At 43.5% G+C, this 19,606-nt stretch overlaps 1 protein-coding gene across 2 annotated transcripts in view; it reads right to left on the bottom strand.

Moving 5' to 3' along the window:
• Window positions 1–19,606, bottom strand: part of kalrna (kalirin RhoGEF kinase a) — a 203,368-nt gene that overhangs the window by 20,889 nt on the left and 162,873 nt on the right. The window contains exons 41-55 of one of the 2 annotated variants that reach the window (XM_042002791.1): window positions 12,650–12,856; window positions 12,473–12,549; window positions 12,181–12,327; window positions 10,881–10,976; window positions 8,863–8,981; window positions 8,717–8,783; window positions 8,529–8,632; window positions 8,378–8,447; window positions 8,218–8,304; window positions 5,779–5,871; window positions 4,896–4,946; window positions 4,725–4,802; window positions 4,460–4,645; window positions 3,505–3,676; window positions 871–1,088 (exon numbers count right to left, since the gene is read on the bottom strand). In XM_042002791.1, the coding sequence (XP_041858725.1) occupies window positions 871–1,088; window positions 3,505–3,676; window positions 4,460–4,645; window positions 4,725–4,802; window positions 4,896–4,946; window positions 5,779–5,871; window positions 8,218–8,304; window positions 8,378–8,447; window positions 8,529–8,632; window positions 8,717–8,783; window positions 8,863–8,981; window positions 10,881–10,976; window positions 12,181–12,327; window positions 12,473–12,549; window positions 12,650–12,856 (1,772 nt within the window). The remainder of the gene's footprint in view (window positions 1–870; window positions 1,089–3,504; window positions 3,677–4,459; window positions 4,646–4,724; window positions 4,803–4,895; window positions 4,947–5,778; window positions 5,872–8,217; window positions 8,305–8,377; window positions 8,448–8,528; window positions 8,633–8,716; window positions 8,784–8,862; window positions 8,982–10,880; window positions 10,977–12,180; window positions 12,328–12,472; window positions 12,550–12,649; window positions 12,857–19,606) is intronic. The other variant, XM_042002792.1, reaches the window with a different exon arrangement.

Genomic DNA, 19,606 nt, shown 5'->3' with positions numbered 1-19,606 from the left:
CGTGGACGACGTGGAACCTCTATGTCTGAACCCTGCTGCAGACATCAGCCTGAGAAGGAGATGAGCCGAGCAGGAAAGAAAACGGACGGCAGAACTGGGACGATCTGTTTTTAGACTTCGGCAGGTGGAAATGATCTGCGACACCTGAGTGAGGTAGTCCCTCCCCCCTACATCAGATCTAACACAAATGGTGTCAAACGTTTGTGCTGCTAAAAGTTTTTCGTTTTTTTGGCATCATAATTTTAAAGATATTAAAGTTTATAAGTCATTCAAAGGTTCCTCGCCTCTGGGTGGCAAACGATTGGCTGTGCATGGAAAATGGACCAATCAGTGTTGAACAGGCTACTAAAATCCTGCATCAAAATCCACTCAATCAGATTATGTCTCAGTCCTGGAGAAGGTCTACACATCTCTGAGGAAAAAGATAACAAAAACAAAAAACCTCAACCAATCTAAATATGATCGATACCAACTTAGTCTGATTTAGGTCATCTGAATATCTTTCCAACGACAGGGCAGAAACTAAATTTTAAGCTGCATTAACTTTTGACGCCATATTTGTTAGATTGGAAAAATGAGGAGAGGCAGGAGGTCCGTGTGATTCTGGAGAGAATCGGAGGAATAATGATGCTGCTGAAGTGGAGCTGATGAACCTGGAGAGAGCAAAACGTGACCAAAGTAGGGCAGGAAGGGGACAGCCTGGCGGGTTTATGATGTCCAGCAGAAAGCTGCTCCTCCTCCTGCATCCTCCTCCTCCTCCTGCAGCCTAGATTTTAACCTTGGCTGCTTCATGCTCCACTTAAAGTGCTGCAGTGTTCCACACTTCAAGCAGAGAAAACCTCAGACTGTGAGCGTCTCACAAGAACTCACCCTGGACTCCAAACACGACGAGCCGCCGTTTGATTGAGACACCTTCATCTGACTTCTGCTCCTCTCCAGATCTTTGTCCCCGAGGCCGACGTCTGAGGACGGCCGGCTCTTAGAGGACACGGCGGGCCGATTCCCCGACAATGAGCGGTTTCTGGTCAGCGAGGAGCCGCCGCTTCCTCCGCTCTTGTCCTTCTGGTACTCAATGGGACTCTGCAGAGCTGAATCACAGTTTGGACAGCTGATGTTTGGTGGACATCTTTGACCATCTTTTTAAGTACTTGGCAGCTTTTTTGCTCTTTCATCTAAAATCAGACTCAATTTAAATTTGCAATTCAATGTTTATGTTACGACCTAGTAAGAGTTGAATCAGGAGGCAAAAACAATGTTTTTCTGACAGAAAATCAACATAAAAACAAAACCTATTAAAAGATGAAAACGTCTAAAATGAAAGAAAATGTGAAAGATGAAAAATATTAAGACCCAAAGGCATTTAAACACAGCACTAAAATATAAAAGTAGATTAAGGTCAGAACATGAAAGCTTGGGCTGTCGGCTATGGAGGGAGAAAAGTGCCACAATGAAATACATAAATAAAGCATTTAATAATTAATTACATGTGTCAATTTATTCAATTTGGAAATAAACACATTAAATAAATTTAAAAAGCTAAATCTGGTCATTTTTGAAGAAATATTAAAAATACATGCATATATAATTATTCAAATATATAATTTCATAGATATGTCAGTAGTAAATATGATTAGAAAATAAATTAATTTGTTAAATTCATAATTAACTGAATGTGTTTAAGTAATTTAATTAATTAAATTGATGTTAAAACATATACAATTATTTTAGTAATTGACAGCAGCATCAAGACCATGAAATACTATAAAGTTAGATTTAAATTTAATTATACATTTAAAAATTCAAAAATAATTTTTGAAGTGTAAGAGAAGTTGAGGGAAATTAATTCCGAAGCTTTAGACCTGTGGTTCCCAAGCTATTTTCCTTGAGGACCCCATTCATGCAAAAACTGAAAAGCCATGGACCCCTGCCCCACCGCGTGCTGAAACTATGCTGGTTTTATGCTTTAAAAAGTCAGATTCTCACTATAGATAATGTCATCTGAGCCAAAGTTAAATTAGCAACATATAGCCTTACTTTTTTCTTTTTCTTCTTAAAATAGGAACAAAGTGTGGACATTAATCACAATGGCCCTGAATGTTCGAAGCTTCCAGAACCCCCTGTGCTCTTTGGGGGACCCCCTTGGGGGTTCCTGGACCCCAGGTTGAGAACCACTCTTATAAATGGATCATGCCTGTAAATAAAAATGTCATCCACACGAAGGTGTATTGTTAAATTAAAATTTTCTCACCCAAGTAATTTAGAAATATAGAAAACAGGGAAGGCCAAAGAATAGAGCCCCGAGGAACACCTTTACTAATTTATGAATATAAGATTTATTTATAAATATAGAAAACAGGATAGGGTTCAATAATTAATCCAAACTTGGAGGTAACCAAAAGCTCTGAATTTAAATCCTTTTGTAAAGGCCTGAAACAAGCAGCTCTTCTTGCTGTTTGGTAGTGCTGCCTACAGGTTTTTTCAAAAAGTTCGCAAAGACTCTGGAGCCAGATCTGTTACAGATTGTGAACTTATCTTTCATTTCAGGCATCTTCCCAGAGCTTCTAAAAACAGCTGTAATCAAGCCTCTGCTAAAAAGGGACAATCTAGACACAAATGAGCAACTACAGACCGATCTCAGATCTTCCTTTTCTTAGAAAGATCATTGAAAAAGCCGTTTTTCATCAACTAAATGACTTTTTAACACAAACAACTGCTATGATGTCTTCCAGTCAGGTTTTAGACAGCACCACAGATGCTCTGACCAAAGTCATTAATGACATATGTTTAAACACAGATGATGGAAAAATGTCAATCTTACTGGACCTCAGTGCTGCATTTGATACAGTTGACCACAATATGCAGAACTGGGTGGGCCTCTCTGGCTCTGTGCTACACTGGTTTTGAGAACAGAAAGTACTTTACATCAGTAGGTAACTTTACATCTGAGCAGACAAGAATTACATGTGGAGTTACCCAAGGTTCCATCCTGGGGCCTCTTCTGTTTAACATCTACATGCTCCCACTGGCACCGGTCATTAAGAACAACATTAGTTACCATAGCTACGCAGATGACACACAGATTTATATTACAATGTCGCCAGGAGACCGAGGCCCCGTACAGGCTCTTGGTAAATGCATTGAAGAGATTAATGACTGGATGTGTCTGAACTTTCTCCAGTTAAACAAAAACTAAACTGAAGTGTTCTTTCTTTTTCCTTTTTCTTTTGTTTTTAATGTTAAATGATGCTTCTTGTATTCTGTAAAGCTCTTCGAATCACCCTGTTGTTTAACTGTGCTAAAAATAAACTTGTCTTGCCTGCATGCAACATGATGTTGAGAAGCTAAAGCAGCAGAAATTTGTTCTCTAGCCAGAACCGGCAATGGATAAAACACAAATTATAATCCGTTTTAAAATGAGTATTAACACCAACCCTAGTCTGATCAGGATGCAGACAGCTGTGTGGCCTAGTTTAACTACAGAGGATAAATGTGTTGCTTTCTCACCACACAGGAAGTTGCTCTGAGCGTCCAGGACTTCCTGAATGTGTCGGACCCACACCTGCTTGATGTCGACATTGGCGGCTTGCAGCGTGAGACGCTCCGATGAGCCACGACATGACAAGACAAACTTACAGGGGTCGTTGTCGATGCTTTCCTCCAGGCCCAAACAAGATACCTGTGGAGAAAGTTATTTACTCAAACCTTATCCAGCCACCTGAACACAAACTGCTCCAAATATCAGATGCATGTTTAGCCCTCTGGCCCACTCTTACAGTTACATCACTTTTAACTGTCTAAAAAACAACCTTGAACCAAAAAGGTCCAAGAAGTGAGCCCCGAGGAACCTCTTTAGTCTTTTTTAAGTATAATAAAATAGGAAGAATTGAGCCATGTGGAAAAGGGTGGCTTTATAAACAGTGACAGTAACTTTAGCTTTTTTCTGTTTTAAATGCTTAACTGTGACTCATGTGACTTATGTACTTAAAAATTAGGATCAAGGATCTTGCAAATAAAAGATCTGCATTTTGTAAATCAATTTCTGTTGCACTAATAAAATCTTTCATTTGATTTTCATCGTGCATATTTCTTTGACAATCTTTAAACTTTGGGAGCACAGTGTTGGGGACTGGAGTAAGCACAGCAATCTGGGGGGTCCTCTTCGTTCTGTATGTATAAGATGGTTAAATGTTGTAAGGCAAACACCACCCATGGAGTTCAAATTGTGGTTGAGAACTGGCTTTTTTTTTTGCTCAATAATTTATGATTAATAAAAAATATGATTGTTGTGATTATTATTCATGATATTTACTGTTATAGAGCTTTCTAAATTAACCACACTGCAAAAAAAGAAATCTAAAAACCTTTCAGTTTTCAGGTAAAATCTGAAAGGTTAAGAAAAGTTTTTTTTTAAGGTTAAATGAGGAAGCTGCACCTCCATCAGGGAGGCATGTCTGCGTACCTTGATGCTCTTCTTGAACTGGTAACCAGGTGTGGACGAGCCTTTCCTCAGCAGCTCGCTGAAGATGACAATCTGCTCGAAGAGGAAGACTCTGCGCTCTTTGGAGCGAGACAGGACGCTGGTGTCTTGCTCCGTCACAAAGAAAGTTTCCTGCTGCAGCAGTTTGCCCTGATTGGTCAGTTTCCCCTGCAGAGACGGTGGACGGACAGTTTGAGGGCTGAGCCAACATTCAGAGTTACTGCAGCCCAGACATGTCGAAACGTACCTCGTATCCCTGCAGCCGACCCAGATTCATCATGTCGTTGCATAATTTGGGGACCTGAGACATCAAACCCACAGCTCTCTGTAGAAGCAGAGAGAAGTTTCAGAGGAGTTTATCTACGCCGTCTGGATGCAGCCTGGGATCTTACGACAGAGAAAAACCTTCCGTTTTTACCTCAATTTGTTCACAGTCCATTCCTGCCTTGGTGCTGTACTTCAGGAAATCCTGAGAGGAAATATGAAATAACTTTATTTCACAAACAAGCAGCATCTAACAGGCTAACAGAAACTGATCTGCCGACCTGAGAGAACGGGAGGGGGCGTAAGGCTGGAGCAGATCAGACAGATACTGTGGGGCCAGGCCATGGAGACATTTAAAATAGAATAAAAGGATTTTAAAATGAATCCTAAAACTAACCGGAAGCCAATGGAGGGAAGCTAAGATTGGGATAATATGCTGTCGTTTCCTAGTAACAGGAAAAGCCGAGCAGCAGCGCTCAAAACTAGCTGGAGTCATGCGACTGACGTCTGGCTTAGTGCATTACAAAAGTCAAGCATGGATTAAAATCTCAAAGTGAAGCAAAGAAAGGAGAGATTTAACTTCAGCCAATTGATGCAGATTTGACTACCGAGTTAATCTGAGCATCAACCTGGAGATTGCTGTCTAGCTTTACATGGAGGTTTGTTGCTGTAGGCAAATACTGTTTTAATTTGCTTAGATCAAGATCGACTTTGGAGGAATCGCTAGGCCCAAACGACAGAACCTCAGTCCATTGTCATTAAAATGCAAGAAAGTTTGAGACATCCATGCCTTAATTTCAGTAATGCACCAGAGTAGGTAAGTTATGGAGTTAGCATTTTCCTGCTTCAGTGGAACATAAATCTGACCATCGTCAGCTAAGAAATGATCCTAATCAAACTTCCTAAGAATTGAGACAAGAGAAAGTAGGTGAAGTGAGAAGAGAAGAGGCCCAGGGATGGAACCTTGAGGGAGCCCACATATGCCCCTATGCTTGATGGAAGTAAAGTGACCGTATCCAACAACCAGTGTCAGTTACCTTCAGCAGGAGCTGGTATTTGGTGATTCTCTGGATCGGTTTGATTAGAAAGTCACTGAGAGTCAGTCTGGACTGAATGTCTGCCTGGATTCCCTGAAAAACAACATAATATACTGTACAATAACTTGACTTTAGTATCTGCTATCATACTGAGAAACACCAGAACCCTCAACACAACAGATTTTACCCCAATTCAAAATTTGCAGATACAGCAAACCAGCTCCTAGTTTGGCTTCTGGAAGCAGAACCTTCAGGTATCAGACCCCTCTCTGTGGAACCGGCTCCCAGTTTGACTCCAGGGAGCAGAACCCTATTGCCTTTCAGATCATCTTTAAACTTTCCTTCCTGATAAATCTTATACCAGGTCTGGCCTGGTGGCCCTGATCCATCTTTTAGTTCTGCTGCTAGAGGCCGAGGCTGCTGGGGTACATCCCATGATGCACTGGGCTCCTCTCTGCTCTCTTTACTCTCCATGTAGAAACATCTGATGTTGTCATTCATTCGTGTTTCTCTTCTTCTTTCTCAGCAGGAATCCCTGGATTATAGTTATGTTGCTTGTTTACCCCTCTTTCCTGTACTTTCCACTCCCAACTGGTTCCTGGTTCTGGTCCTGATGGAGGTTTTCCTTCTTGGTTCTGATTCTGATGGAGGTTTTCCTTCTTGGTTCTGGCTCTGATGGAGGTTTTCCTTCTTGGGTCTGGTCCTGATGGAGGTTTTCCTTCTTGGTTCTGGTCCTGATGGAGGTTTTCCTTCCTGGTTCTGGTCCTGATGGAGGTTTTCCTTCTTGGTTCTGGTTCTGATGGAGGTTTTCCTTCTTGGTTCTGGTCCTGATGGAGGTTTTCCTTCTTGGTTCTGATTCTGATGGAGGTTTTCCTTCTTGGTTCTGATGGAGGTTTTCCTTCTTGGGTCTGGTTCTGATGGAGGTTTTCCTTCTTGGGTCTGGTCCTGATGGAGGTTTTCCTTCTTGGTTCTGGTCCTGATGGAGGTTTTCCTTCCTGGTTCTGGTCCTGATGGAGGTTTTCCTTCTTGGTTCTGGTCCTGACGGAGGTTTTCCTTCTTGGTTCTGGTCCTGATGGAGGTTTTCCTTCTTGGTTCTGGTTCTGATGGAGGTTTTCCTTCTTGGGTCTGGTCCTGATGGAGGTTTTCCTTCTTGGTTCTGGTCCTGATGGAGGTTTTCCTTCCTGGTTCTGGTTCTGATGGAGGTTTTCCTACTTGGTTCTGGCCCTGATGGAGGTTTTCCTTCTTGGTTCTGATGGAGGTTTTCCTTCTTGGGTCTGGTCCTGATGGAGGTTTTCCTTCTTGGTTCTGGTCCTGATGGAGGTTTTCCTTCCTGGTTCTGGTTCTGGTGGAGGTTTTCCTACTTGGTTCTGGTCCTGATGGAGGTTTTCCTACTTGGTTCTGGTCCTGATGGAGGTTTTCCTTCTTGGTTCTGATGGAGGTTTTCCTTCCTGGTTCTGGTTCTGGTGGAGGTTTTCCTACTTGGTTCTGGTCCTGATGGAGGTTTTCCTTCCTGGTTCTGGTTCTGATGGAGGTTTTCCTTCTTGGGTCTGGTCCTGATGGAGGTTTTCCTTCTTGGTTCTGGTCCTGATGGAGGTTTTCCTTCCTGGTTCTGGTTCTGATGGAGGTTTTCCTACTTGGTTCTGGCCCTGATGGAGGTTTTCCTTCTTGGTTCTGATGGAGGTTTTCCTTCTTGGGTCTGGTCCTGATGGAGGTTTTCCTTCTTGGTTCTGGTCCTGATGGAGGTTTTCCTTCCTGGTTCTGGTTCTGGTGGAGGTTTTCCTTCTTGGTTCTGGTCCTGATGGAGGTTTTCCTTCTTGGTTCTGATGGAGGTTTTCCTTCCTGGTTCTGGTTCTGGTGGAGGTTTTCCTACTTGGTTCTGGTCCTGATGGAGGTTTTCCTTCTTGGTTCTGATGGAGGTTTTCCTTCCTGGTTCTGGTTCTGGTGGAGGTTTTCCTACTTGGTTCTGGTCCTGATGGAGGTTTTCCTTCCTGGTTCTGGTTCTGATGGAGGTTTTCCTTCTTGGGTCTGGTCCTGATGGAGGTTTTCCTTCTTGATTCTGGTCCTGATGGAGGTTTTCCTTCCTGGTTCTGATGGAGGTTTTCCTACTTGGTTCTGGTCCTGATGGAGGTTTTCCTTCTTGGTTCTGATGGAGGTTTTCCTCTGTCTTCTCATGCAGCTCAGGATGGAGGATTAAATCAAAGAAGATTTGACGGTTTCCTCAGTTAGGCCATTGTATATGAACACAGTTATAAACTGGACTAATGTGGATCATATGATGGATTTAATTGGAATCAACTTGACACCTGCACAAACTCAGTTTGCAGTAGGCAGCAGAAGACATCAAGTTCAGGACTAAATGGGTCAGATGAAGTGGAAATGGTCTGAAATTGGTGATGATGGAAAGAAATGGAGCCTTAAAGAGATGAGAAGTTGCCTTACGTTAAAGTATGTGTCGTGTTCTGCTACGATGTACTCCGACTTGGGTTTATTCTGACAGTAAACCACGTACATGTGCAGCCTCCTCTCCTGCAACACAAACATCAGGCGTTCAGATCTCAGCAGGTCTCACCTCTAACAACAAGGTGACGGTTTCACTCACGTGTCTGATGAAGAGCTCGGGAAGGTGTTCATGGTCGTCCAGACATTTCTCCAGCTCTCCTACAAAGAAGCTGACAGACATAAGACAGATGTTATCAATCATCAGCCAGTCCAGAACCCCCCCGTGGTCCTGCAGCGGAGGCCGGACTTACTCCCTGTGCCAGTCGTAGATCTGATGGATGTTCCCGAACACGATTTTATCTTTTCCTTTCATTTCATCTGGAACGCCCTTCTCCTCGATTTGCTTCATGAAGCCCTGCAGGGTTAGAAAAACCCACCAATTAAGCCAAGATCTGTCATCTTCATCAGTCTGGTGAGGAAGCAGAGTTCAAACCCGTACCTCCACCACGATGCCCAGGTCTTTGACATAGTCCTTCTCTGTCTGAATCAGCTCGTTCAGAACAAACCTGAGTGGAAAAGCAGAACATCATCATCATCAGTAGCAGCTGACTGGCTGATGTGGCAGGAAGAAACAGGAGTACTCACATCCGTCCTCTCATAGCTTTGGCTCTCTGCTCCAGTTCAGGGTTCCTTGGCTGGACTGGAGTGGTTTGTTCTGGTGGAGACCGCGAGGGAAAGCCCGGGTATGCTCCTGGTTCTACAGTCTGAGGAGAAGACAGGAAAAATCTATAAGTCAGTCACACTAATCATCAGTTTATCTCTAACAGCCTCTCAGAGCAACAGTCTGAGGTGCTGATGTGGTTTTCTGACAGCAGGGGGCAGCATCTCATCACAATACCACAGGGGTGTCCAAGCCCAGTCCACAAGAGCTACTATCCTGCAACCTTTAGATGCATCCCTTCTCTGGCATACCTGAACCAAATGAATGGCTTGTTACCAGGCCTCTGCAGAGCTGAATGACATGTGGAGGAAGGGATCCAGAAATTTGATTCAGGCTTGTTGGAGAAGGGTTGCATCTAATAGCTTCAGGACAGTTGTTGGACACCTCTGCACTACCAAGATTTGATGTCAGGACTAGTCATCCAACATCACCTTCTCATCTCACGAGGATCAACTTGTAGTGGTGGGCTAACCTTTCCATTTGGACCACCTGACTACAGCTTGGCCCACAACAGAAAAAGGAGCATCTCTGCAAAGCAGAACCTCTGGGAGAAATCAGGACTGAACCCAACTCATCAACAAACTGCTTCTTCTGCTTAGTTTAATGGTAAATCACATCCGTCAGCCTCAAGCTGATCATGACGTGGAAACAGACCCGTTTGTCTTTTAACTTCAACTCCAGCTGCAGGAACGAAACACGTGTGCACATAAACACAGAACATACAGCTGTCAATCATCCAGGGAGAAGCCTGAAATGCTCCAGAAAATTCTGATGCGCGCTGAAGAGATGTTATGTTTTAATGAGTTAAATATTAAAGTTTTTATAAATGTCTGTGCAACTCAAATGAAAATCTAGAAAAAAAAAAAGAAACACTGATGTCATCCTGAACATCATCAGTCAGAGCGGACAGTCTGACACCCTTTTCATCGTAGAGATTTTTCAGGCATCTCTGGCTTCTTGATCTTTTCTAAACCGTTTTAGGCATGCAGTTCATCCACCGCTAAAGAAATCTGAATTGATAGAATTTATGAACAGCATTTCTAACAGCACAGATCTGTACGTTGGATCGGTTGATGAATGACGACCCTGGTATGTTTCCTCCAACCCACAGAGACCATCTAGATCCATTTTTCCCATCAGAACCTCCACCGTATGGACCAGACACACAGCATCTCCCATACCCTTAAATTCTCTTTAAAGCTTTCCTTTTTCAGAGGGAATAAACATTTTCCATGTTCTGTCGCTGCTAATCTGACAACTGCTTAATAAAGTTTTATTATTCTGTCATCTCTTCAGGGGCTTCAAACAATTAAATTAGATTGAGATTGAGTCAAATCTGCAGGAGAGCTGCTGTGACTGGACAGAACGTCCTGCAGGATTCACGGAAACAGGATGAATTTTTCCAGCTGATGACAGAAAACGTCTGCCATGAATCGTACATGCATCACATTTTAACATCAAACACGTTTGACCAACATCACGACTCAAACTACTATGAATACGAACGGCGGGGTCTGAAAGTCGGAGACCAGCAGATGAAGGATGGATCAGGAATGATCTTCATGTTTTTTGCTCCTCCTGGCCCTCTCCACCTCAGATGGGTAAAGTTTGGATGTGATGAGGAGGATTTGTTTCAGAGCAAAGCTTTGGTCTGAATGCTGCTCCAGTGGAAGAAAGCAGCTGAAGGAAATGCTGTAACTTTTTGTCAGGTTTTGTCTCTGAACTTTCAAAGTTTACAGGAGAATATCTCAGACTTTCAGCCCCACAAAACCGACGATGGATGTTTTCCTCCAGGTTTGGAGTTTGCAGCTAACAAAAAGCCTGCTTTCTGTGCCAAGCTGCTAACTTCAATGATCTTTTTTTATTGTCCCACAAACATCTGACATGGTGCAACACGACAGCTGGTCCATGCACGGCGTCCGGCTGCACGTCACACACTCACCATCTTGGTTTTAACCAGTTTCTCTATGGCGCTAACCAGCTCGGCAGCGCTGGGCACCTCAGAGGAGGACTGCAGAGACGTTAGCAAGGACGAAGACTGAGAGGAAGAGGAAGGCAGAAGAAGAATGTTAGAGGACATGTGGTGAGAGGAGGAGAAAAGAAAACAGAAACAAGAGTTAAAGGTGAACTGTTAATATGCAGAGAGAAGCGGCTGGTTTCCTTCGCTCAGCTACGTCTACGAACTGGGATTAACCACCGAACTGTTTCTGTAAACAAACTCTGAACTGAATTAAAGAATAAAAAAGTCCATAAAACATGGAAACAAACTGAATATGGAGGTTTAAACTAAGCTGATGTTCCTACAAACAGAACTTCTCTTTAACCCTTAAAACTCAAACATTTTTGATGTTTTGAGCCTCAGCTGTCAGACTGGGAGGTAAAATGATGTAAAATGAATGTATGAATAGATGTAGCAGCATAAAGGTCGACCAGAAGAAGAAAGCAGAATTTATTACTAACAGAACTTTGTAGAAATAACACACAGATCAACAGTGACCAAACCTTTTCTCATCTCATCGTTCTCTCAAGTCTTGGCTTTCAGGAGAAAAAATATTGTTATTGAAACAAACACACAACAGAAACTATTTCCATGTTTCCACTTTTTCCTCATTTCCAGTTATTCCTGCTACTATTTACCTGCTATCCTCACTAAACCAACTCCAGCTCAGCTGCTTTGTGGCGCCACCGTGCATCAGAAACGTCTTCTTGGCTTTATTCCAGCCATAGAGGAGCTTTATTTTTCTTCTTTTCACACACACATAGAACTTTCTGCTCACTGGTTGATCTTTGGCTGCTCCTGATTGGACGTTACTGTCAATCTAAGCTCTCTGATTGGTGGAAAGCCTGACAGGAAGTGGCTTCATCATCATGTCCAGGTCTAAATAGAGGTCTCTTAGCAACATAGTAGTGATGGTGATGTTTTTATGGTGAAATGTGATAAATAATGCTGTTATCATGGATCATTGTGGATTTACCAGATAGAGTCTCTGAATAAAACTACATTTAGAGGCTGGATTGTAAACCTCCTGGATGTGATAGAAATGTCTGGAAAACTTCTGTAGATCAGCTAAAGGGTTAAATATCCATCACAGTTTACACCACAGAGCTACACACCACCGCTCCTGAGACGCTGGTGATGGTAGAAGAGATGGAGCTCGGAGAGATCTGGTGGAGTTTTAAGGGTTAAGGTGAAGCTTCTGCAACCATCAGACACTGAGAGGAACCAGAACCTCCACCATTACCTTGTCTTCCTGAACTGAGGGGTCCTTGATGATCTCCATGGGTGGAGGAAGAGGAGGGTGAGCTTCATCCTCCTGCTCCTCCTCGCCACCGCTCTGCATCCCGGAGGACGTCTTGGACAGCGGGTTCCTGTCCTTACTGAGGACTCTCTGATGAGACAAAGCAGTCATCAGTGATGGTTAGAGCTCTTTCCAGTTCATTTTTAAAGCTGTATTCACTTAATAATCCGGTTTCCCACTTCTGGTATTTTTGGCCATTTTCCCCAACTTTTTTTTAATTAGTAATCATGCTTACCTCATCAATGATGTCATCCTGGTCCAGATGACCCTGCTCATTGCTCTTCCTGACCTCCTCTCTTCCAGATCCTGTACCTGTCAATCAGTCATCTCATTAATCAGTCAGTGATGACATGAAATAAATGGGAGGAAGTGAAGCTCTGGAAGCCCTGCGGCTCATCTCCGCTCATCTTACCCGTCTTCTTTGGCTTGTTGTTGGGGAGCTTCTTGACGGAGCTGCCGTGGCTGAGGCGGCGGACTGGACTGGTCAGCCATTTTCTCAGAGTGTTTCCAGAACGTTTGGGACCCGGAGAGCTGGACTGCAGCGAGTTGAGGGACGGCTGAGGCTGCAGGTTCGCCACCGACTCTGTCTTCCCATCAGAGCTGCTGACGTGGTAGTTCTCTGAAAGATAACATACCTTTTCATTTAGAGCTGACCAACCTGCTGGGGAGGTTCACCCGCAGAAATCATCACCACGAAACAAGTGCTGAATATTTATGTTTAACACTTTGAATAAAGAACGAAGTGAACTGAAAGTCTGGTTTCATTTCATGTTAGTGGAGAATAATGATTCTCTTCCATTTTTACTCAAAACGTCCCACGTTTATAACCACAATTCCAAAATGGTTGCTACTCTGTAAAATCTAAATAAAAACAAAATCTAATCAACCAATATTACTTGTTTTTTATTATTGTGGTTTTATGATCTTTTATCTGCTTGGACTGCAGGTACCGTCACACAAACAACATTCCAGATGTTGAAACAAAAGGCTGGAAAAGTACCTGGTACAAACCAGAAACACCTGGAGGAGCATTGAACAACTAATCAGGTTACCTGGCAACAGGTCAGTAACATGACTGGGTATAAAAGGAGCATTTCAGAGAGGCAGAGTCTCTCAGATGGAAAGATGGACAGAGCTTCACCAATCTGAGACAAACTGGATCTAAAACTGGAACAATTTCAGACTTTAAAGATCCACCATCTACAGTGAAGAATATCATAAGCAGATTCAGAGAATCAAAAGGAATCTCTGTATGCATGAACAGGATCCAGAACCAGCTTCTTCCGTCTTCTCTGGACCAAAGCTCATTTAAAATGGTCTGAGGCAAAGTGGAAACCTGGATGAAGATGTGAACTAGTTTGTGGAAAGCATGGACGGCGTGTCCTGCAGACTAAAGAGGAGAGGGAGCATCCAGCTTGTTATCAGTGGACAGGTGAAAAGCTGCATCTCTGATGGGATGGGGCTGCATTAGTGCCTATGGCGTGGGCAGCTTCCACATCTGTGAAGCTCCATCAATGCTGAAAAGTACATGGAGGTTTTAGAGCAACATCTGCTCCCATCCAGACAACATCTCTTTCAGGGAAGGACTTGCAGGTTTCAGCAAGACGATGCTGAACCACATCCTGCATCCATCACAGCAGCTTCACAGGAGAAGAGTCCGGCTGCTGAACTGGCCTGCCTGCAGTCCAGACCTTTCACCAGTACACAACATCTGGAGCATCATGGAAGCAGGAATCCAGCAACCAAGGTCCAGGACTGTAGAGCAGCTAGAATCCTGCATCAGACCAGAATGGGACAACATTCCTCTCCTAAAACTCCAGCAACTGGTCTCCTCACTTCCCAGACGTTTCCAGACATGTTAGAAGAAGAGATGCTACACCATGCTGAACACCACCCTGGAACTACTTTTTACACCATGCTGAACACCACCCTGGAACTACTTTTTACACCGTGCTGAACATCACCCTGGAACTACTTTTTACACCATGCTGAACACCACCCTGGAACTACTTTTTACACCGTGGTGAACATCACCCTGGAACTACTTTTTACACCGTGCTGAACATCACCCTGGAACTACTTTTTACACCATGCTGAACACCACCCTGGAACTACTTTTTACACCGTGCTGAACATCACCCTGGAACTACTTTTTACACCGTGCTGAACATCACCCTGGAACTACTTTTTACACCGTGCTGAACATCACCCTGGAACTACTTTTTACACCGTGCTGAACATCACCCTGGAACTACTTTTTACACCATGCTGAACATCACCCTGGAACTACTTTTTACACCGTGCTGAACATCACCCTGGAACTACTTTTTACACCGTGCTGAACATCACCCTGGAACTACTTTTTACACCATGCTGAACACCACCCTGGAACTACTTTTTACACCGTGCTGAACATCACCCTGGAACTACTTTTTACACCATGCTGAACACCACCCTGGAACTACTTTTTACACAGTGCCGAACATCAACCCGGAACTACTTTTTACACCGTGCTGAACACCACCCTGAACATCACCCTGGAACTACTTTTTACACCGTGCTGAACATCACCCTGGAACTACTTTTTACACCGTGCTGAACACCACCCTGGAACTACTTTTTACACCATGCTGAACACCACCCTGGAACTACTTTTTACACCATGCTGAACACCACCCTGGAACTACTTTTTACACCGTGCTGAACACCACCCTGGAACTACTTTTTACACCATCCTGTTCACATCTGGCTTCTTCTCTGCATGATGGAGCTTTAACCGGCATTTGTGGGTTTCAGGGTGAACTGTGTTCACAGACAGTGGTTTCTGGAAGTCTTCCTGAGTCCATGCAGTGGTTTCCAGTAGAGGAAATGTCTGCTTTTAATGGAGAAGATCACCAGCATCAGTCGGTCCCATGCACACAGAGATTCCTCCTGACTCTCTGAATCTTCTGATGATATTCTACACTGTAGATGGAGGATCTTCAAAGTCTGAGGATCATTTTTCTGAAATTGTTCCAACTTTTTCCAGACGTGTTGCTGCATCAGATTCACGATCAGCTCATATTGTCATCACATGGTTAAAAGTCTCAGTTTCATCACCTGACATGTTTTTATCTTCTACTGGGAATAAAAATGGGATGATAAGGTTTGGAATTAATTGAATCCATTTTGTATTTTAATTTTTTTGGAAGTTTCACTGCTGGATATGGTGCATCACAGCTTAGGGTGAAGACGATGACTTCATGCACGTTTCTGTGGTTTATTTTCGTTCAGCCTCAGGTGTTTGTTATTGGCATTCAGACACGACAGCGTCATGTTTGTCTCCTGAGCAGCAACACATCCAGATGTGCGGTTCCTGCATCAAACATGCCAACGAGTCAGATGTGTTGGAAGCGGTGGTCACGTGTCAGCAGCGTGGTGGATCAGCTGCATTTCACAGCTGGCAGCGATGGGCTGCAGCCGGAAATGAAAGCTTTCTGCGGGTCAGCGGGATCTCCTGAGGGGCTCTGATGTGTCCTTTCTACAACCTCCACATTCATGTCTCCTCCTCCATCTTCCAAGTTTTAGTTACATGTGCTCCATTTGTGCTCTGAGCAATAAATGACTGAAACATGTGACCTGTTCTTATCTCTGCAGCATGATGCTGATGATCCACAACAAACTATTACAAACATCAGCAGAAAGTGTGGTGTGAAGCTGCAGCAGCCATTTTTCTTTATCAGCTCATTTATCTGTACTCTGCTTTAGGTTTGTGATTCCTGGAGTCCGTCTTGTCTCCTCTGACGGATGTGTGGTGGTGAGAGTTCCTGTGTTTACCAAAAACATAGAGGCTAATAAAAGTGCTCCAAACAGCAGCCAAGGTCACGCAGTCTGGTGACGTATCTCGGTTTCAGTTACACTCCAGAGGAAAGCCAAACATTCCTGACATCACCGAGTGCTACTGAGCAGACTCAGTCATGTGTTGTTAAGTGAGGAACCACGTCAGGGGTCAGCTCTCTACCTCTGCCACAGTTGCCTGATCACTGAAACCCTCCAAGAAGTTGAGCACTGACCAACAGAGGCTGCAGCGAGCTGCTGGAGGAGAGAAACAAGCTCCGACTTGACAAACACCAACATGAAGGATCATAAAGGCAGCTGCAGCACATTTCAAATTCTATACATCAGTCCTGGGATTCATCCTGCATCCAGGGCTTATTACTGGGACCTCTGCTTATTGTCCTCTCATGGTTTCTTGGTTGTCTCATGGTTAGTCCACGATACCTGATAAATGACCCCATGCTTTCAGCTGGTCTCAGATATCTTCATACAAATGCATCAATGCCACCTTCATCCAACCCTCTCCAAGAACACTCACTTTAACACGTTTAGTTTGACCAACTGCTTCTTGTACAGAAGAAGTTTGCTCACACCAGGAAGCAGCAATGCTAGCATGTAGCATAGCAACGTGATGGGGGAAACTCAGCTAAAAGACTTCACCAAGCATCGGCATCCAAACCAAACACAGTTCAGACCCCAGCAGTTCTATGGGAATGTAGAAACCAGGAGAACATCTCTGTCCACTTTAAAACTTCTGTTTTACATGACGTCACATGACAGCAGAGACTCTGCTGTCATGTGACGTCTGTCTCATCACGGTGGGACAGAAACTCTGGAGCCAGAACCAGAAACCAGGTCTTACTGTTGCTGTTTGATTCCAGCTATAAAAACTTCGCTAATGTCTCCGATGACTTTGATTGAAATGAACCATGAAGGTCCTGCTGGTTTCCATGGAGATGAAGGAGGTTTATAGTGAAGGATTCGCTCTTCTTATCATAGACTATCTCAGGTTCACTTCTTTCTGGATCCTCGTGGTGTTTCTAAGGAGAATGTTGGGCTATCCCTGGATCCTCCTGACTCTGACCATTGAAAGAGGTGTCCATCATCATCATCATCATCATCATCGGCCGACGGCTTCCTGAGATATTTACCTGCCAAACACCTCTATTAAACACCTGGAAACCCGCTCAGCTTCACTTTTACTTTCTACCATAGCACAGTTCCTCCTCAGATATTACTTTACTCATTCCAGGATTACTTTACTCATTCCTAGGATTACTTTACTCATTCCAGGATTACTTTACTCATTCCTAGGATTACTTTACTCATTCCTAGGATTACTTTACTCATTCCTAGGATTACTTTACTCATATCTAGGATTACTTTACTCATTCCTAGGATTACTTTACTCATTCCTAGGATTACTTTACTCATTCCTAGGATTACTTTACTCATTCCTAGGCCTAATTAAATTTAAATCTAAATTTGCTCCACTCATATTTCTATGGCTAACAATGAGGGTGGAGGGATGATGGTCTGCACACCTTGCAGCCATTGATGGACCATGAACTCCTCTGGATACCAAAGTCAGATGTGAGTCCGTCTGACAACTGAAGTTTGGCTGAAACCGTCTCTACAGCAGGACAAAGATCTCAAACACAGCAGCAGATCTACACCAGGACCAGGTGTTGACCTGGTCCAGAGTCCAGACCTCATCCTGACTGAGACGCTGTGGCGGGACCTTCAAATGCTGCAGGAACCAATGAGCTGAAGCAACGATGGAAAGAAGACAGGACTTAAATTTCTCCACTACTATGTGAGAGACTGATATCATCCAGAAAACCATTTCATGTTTTCACTGACTGACTTTTAGTTTCTGTTCAGTAAATAATGACAGTGTGATGCGTCATGATGATCATCCGAAACTGGAGTTGCATCATGTTTTTCTTTTTTAATCACGTCTTGACACAGAGCTGAAACACAACTGAATATCCATTACTGTCTATAAAGTTTAATAGAGGAACAGAAACCGAATGAGTCAGTGAACTTCACAAACTAATGTCCACATCCTCAGACTTGGATTTTTGACATTCTTCTGAGCAGAGGTTTTTCCTGCTGCAGCTGTAGTACTCCATCACACTGCACAAACACCGGCGGCCAAAATCAGGTGAGCCCCAACAAGGAAGCTTTTGTTCTGTGTCCACAGGAAGACAGACAGCCCACTGTTAAAACTACAATCACTCACCATCTTTAATCACACGCACACACAGATCTGACATGCAGTCTGCAGAAACTCAAGCTGCAGCCTGGATGCAGCAGAACAAGGCTTTTTGTCCGTCTCCTGCTTCATTCTGTAACTACACCACACACACATGTTGGCCATGAATGGCTCTATTGACAGGACAGTACTGGAGCTGAACCACACACACACACACACACTCACACACACACACACACACACACACACACACATCTCTCCTCATACCTCATTTCCTGTTTTCTTATGGTCAGAAACTTTGGTTAATCGATCAAACCTTCCCCTTACCTCACGTTTTTTTCCCTTCAGCCCCACAGGTTGGCATGGCTTCCTGAAAAATGCTTTAATGAAAATAACAGTGTACAGCTCTGTTTATAGCAGCTGGTTGGGGAGAGAAAAAAACCATCACTGTTTGATAGAGCACGGCTCAGACTAGCACACAGCAATCAGAGAGGAAAATACTCAGCTGGATCCCAGACATCTGCTCTGATCCGTCTTTTAGGGATCATCATCAGTCATTGAACGGGCTGATAAAACACCACAGACAGGAACTCTGGAGCAATGAAATCCAGTTCCAGTGTCACATATTCTGTCCTAGGATTACGTTACCTCATCCTTGGACTATTTTAGTCATTCCTAGAACTATATCCCTACGTTAGCTTACAGAAAACTACAGAAAAGGTTGAAATCACTTGAGAACTGGTACTCATGCTCTTGCTGGAGCACAAATAGTTCAAACTTCATAGTTTTAATGTTGACAGGACTTCTATGTGAATGTTTTATTCTTCTTTTTTGCTCTCCCTAAAAACAAGAACAGACTGCAGGGCATTGTAAGGCGGTGTGGGAAAATTGCAGGAATCTCCCTGGATGACCTCTCAGCCCTGTACCACACCAGAGTCCAGAGCAAGGCCCGTTCAATCCTTGCGGATCAAGGCCACCCCTTGGCTCATGAGTTCCTGCTGCTTCTATTAGGATGCAGGTCCATCCTGCCAAGATGCAAGACTAAATAAATAAATCGCCCTGTTGGATAAGCTGAATAAGTAGCTCAATCTTTCTGTTTTTATTTTAGTTTATATTTTTTATCTGTATATCATAGTCCTTTTACATGTTTATTGCTGTTTGTGTGATTGTGCACTGAATGATTGTTTTTACTGCTTGCTGTACAACAAATTACCTTCACGGGATAATAAAGATTCCTTGATCCTTGACAAATAAGCAGCAGCTTAAAAAGATAAGAAGGAGCTCGGCCATTAAGTGAGTTTAAAAGTGGATTTTTAAACTAGAACCTGTGAGTAA

Source organism: Melanotaenia boesemani, chromosome 12 (genome assembly GCF_017639745.1).
Source record: "Melanotaenia boesemani isolate fMelBoe1 chromosome 12, fMelBoe1.pri, whole genome shotgun sequence".
NCBI lineage: Eukaryota > Metazoa > Chordata > Actinopteri > Atheriniformes > Melanotaeniidae > Melanotaenia > Melanotaenia boesemani.
This window is presented reverse-complemented; position numbering and strand designations above follow the sequence as displayed.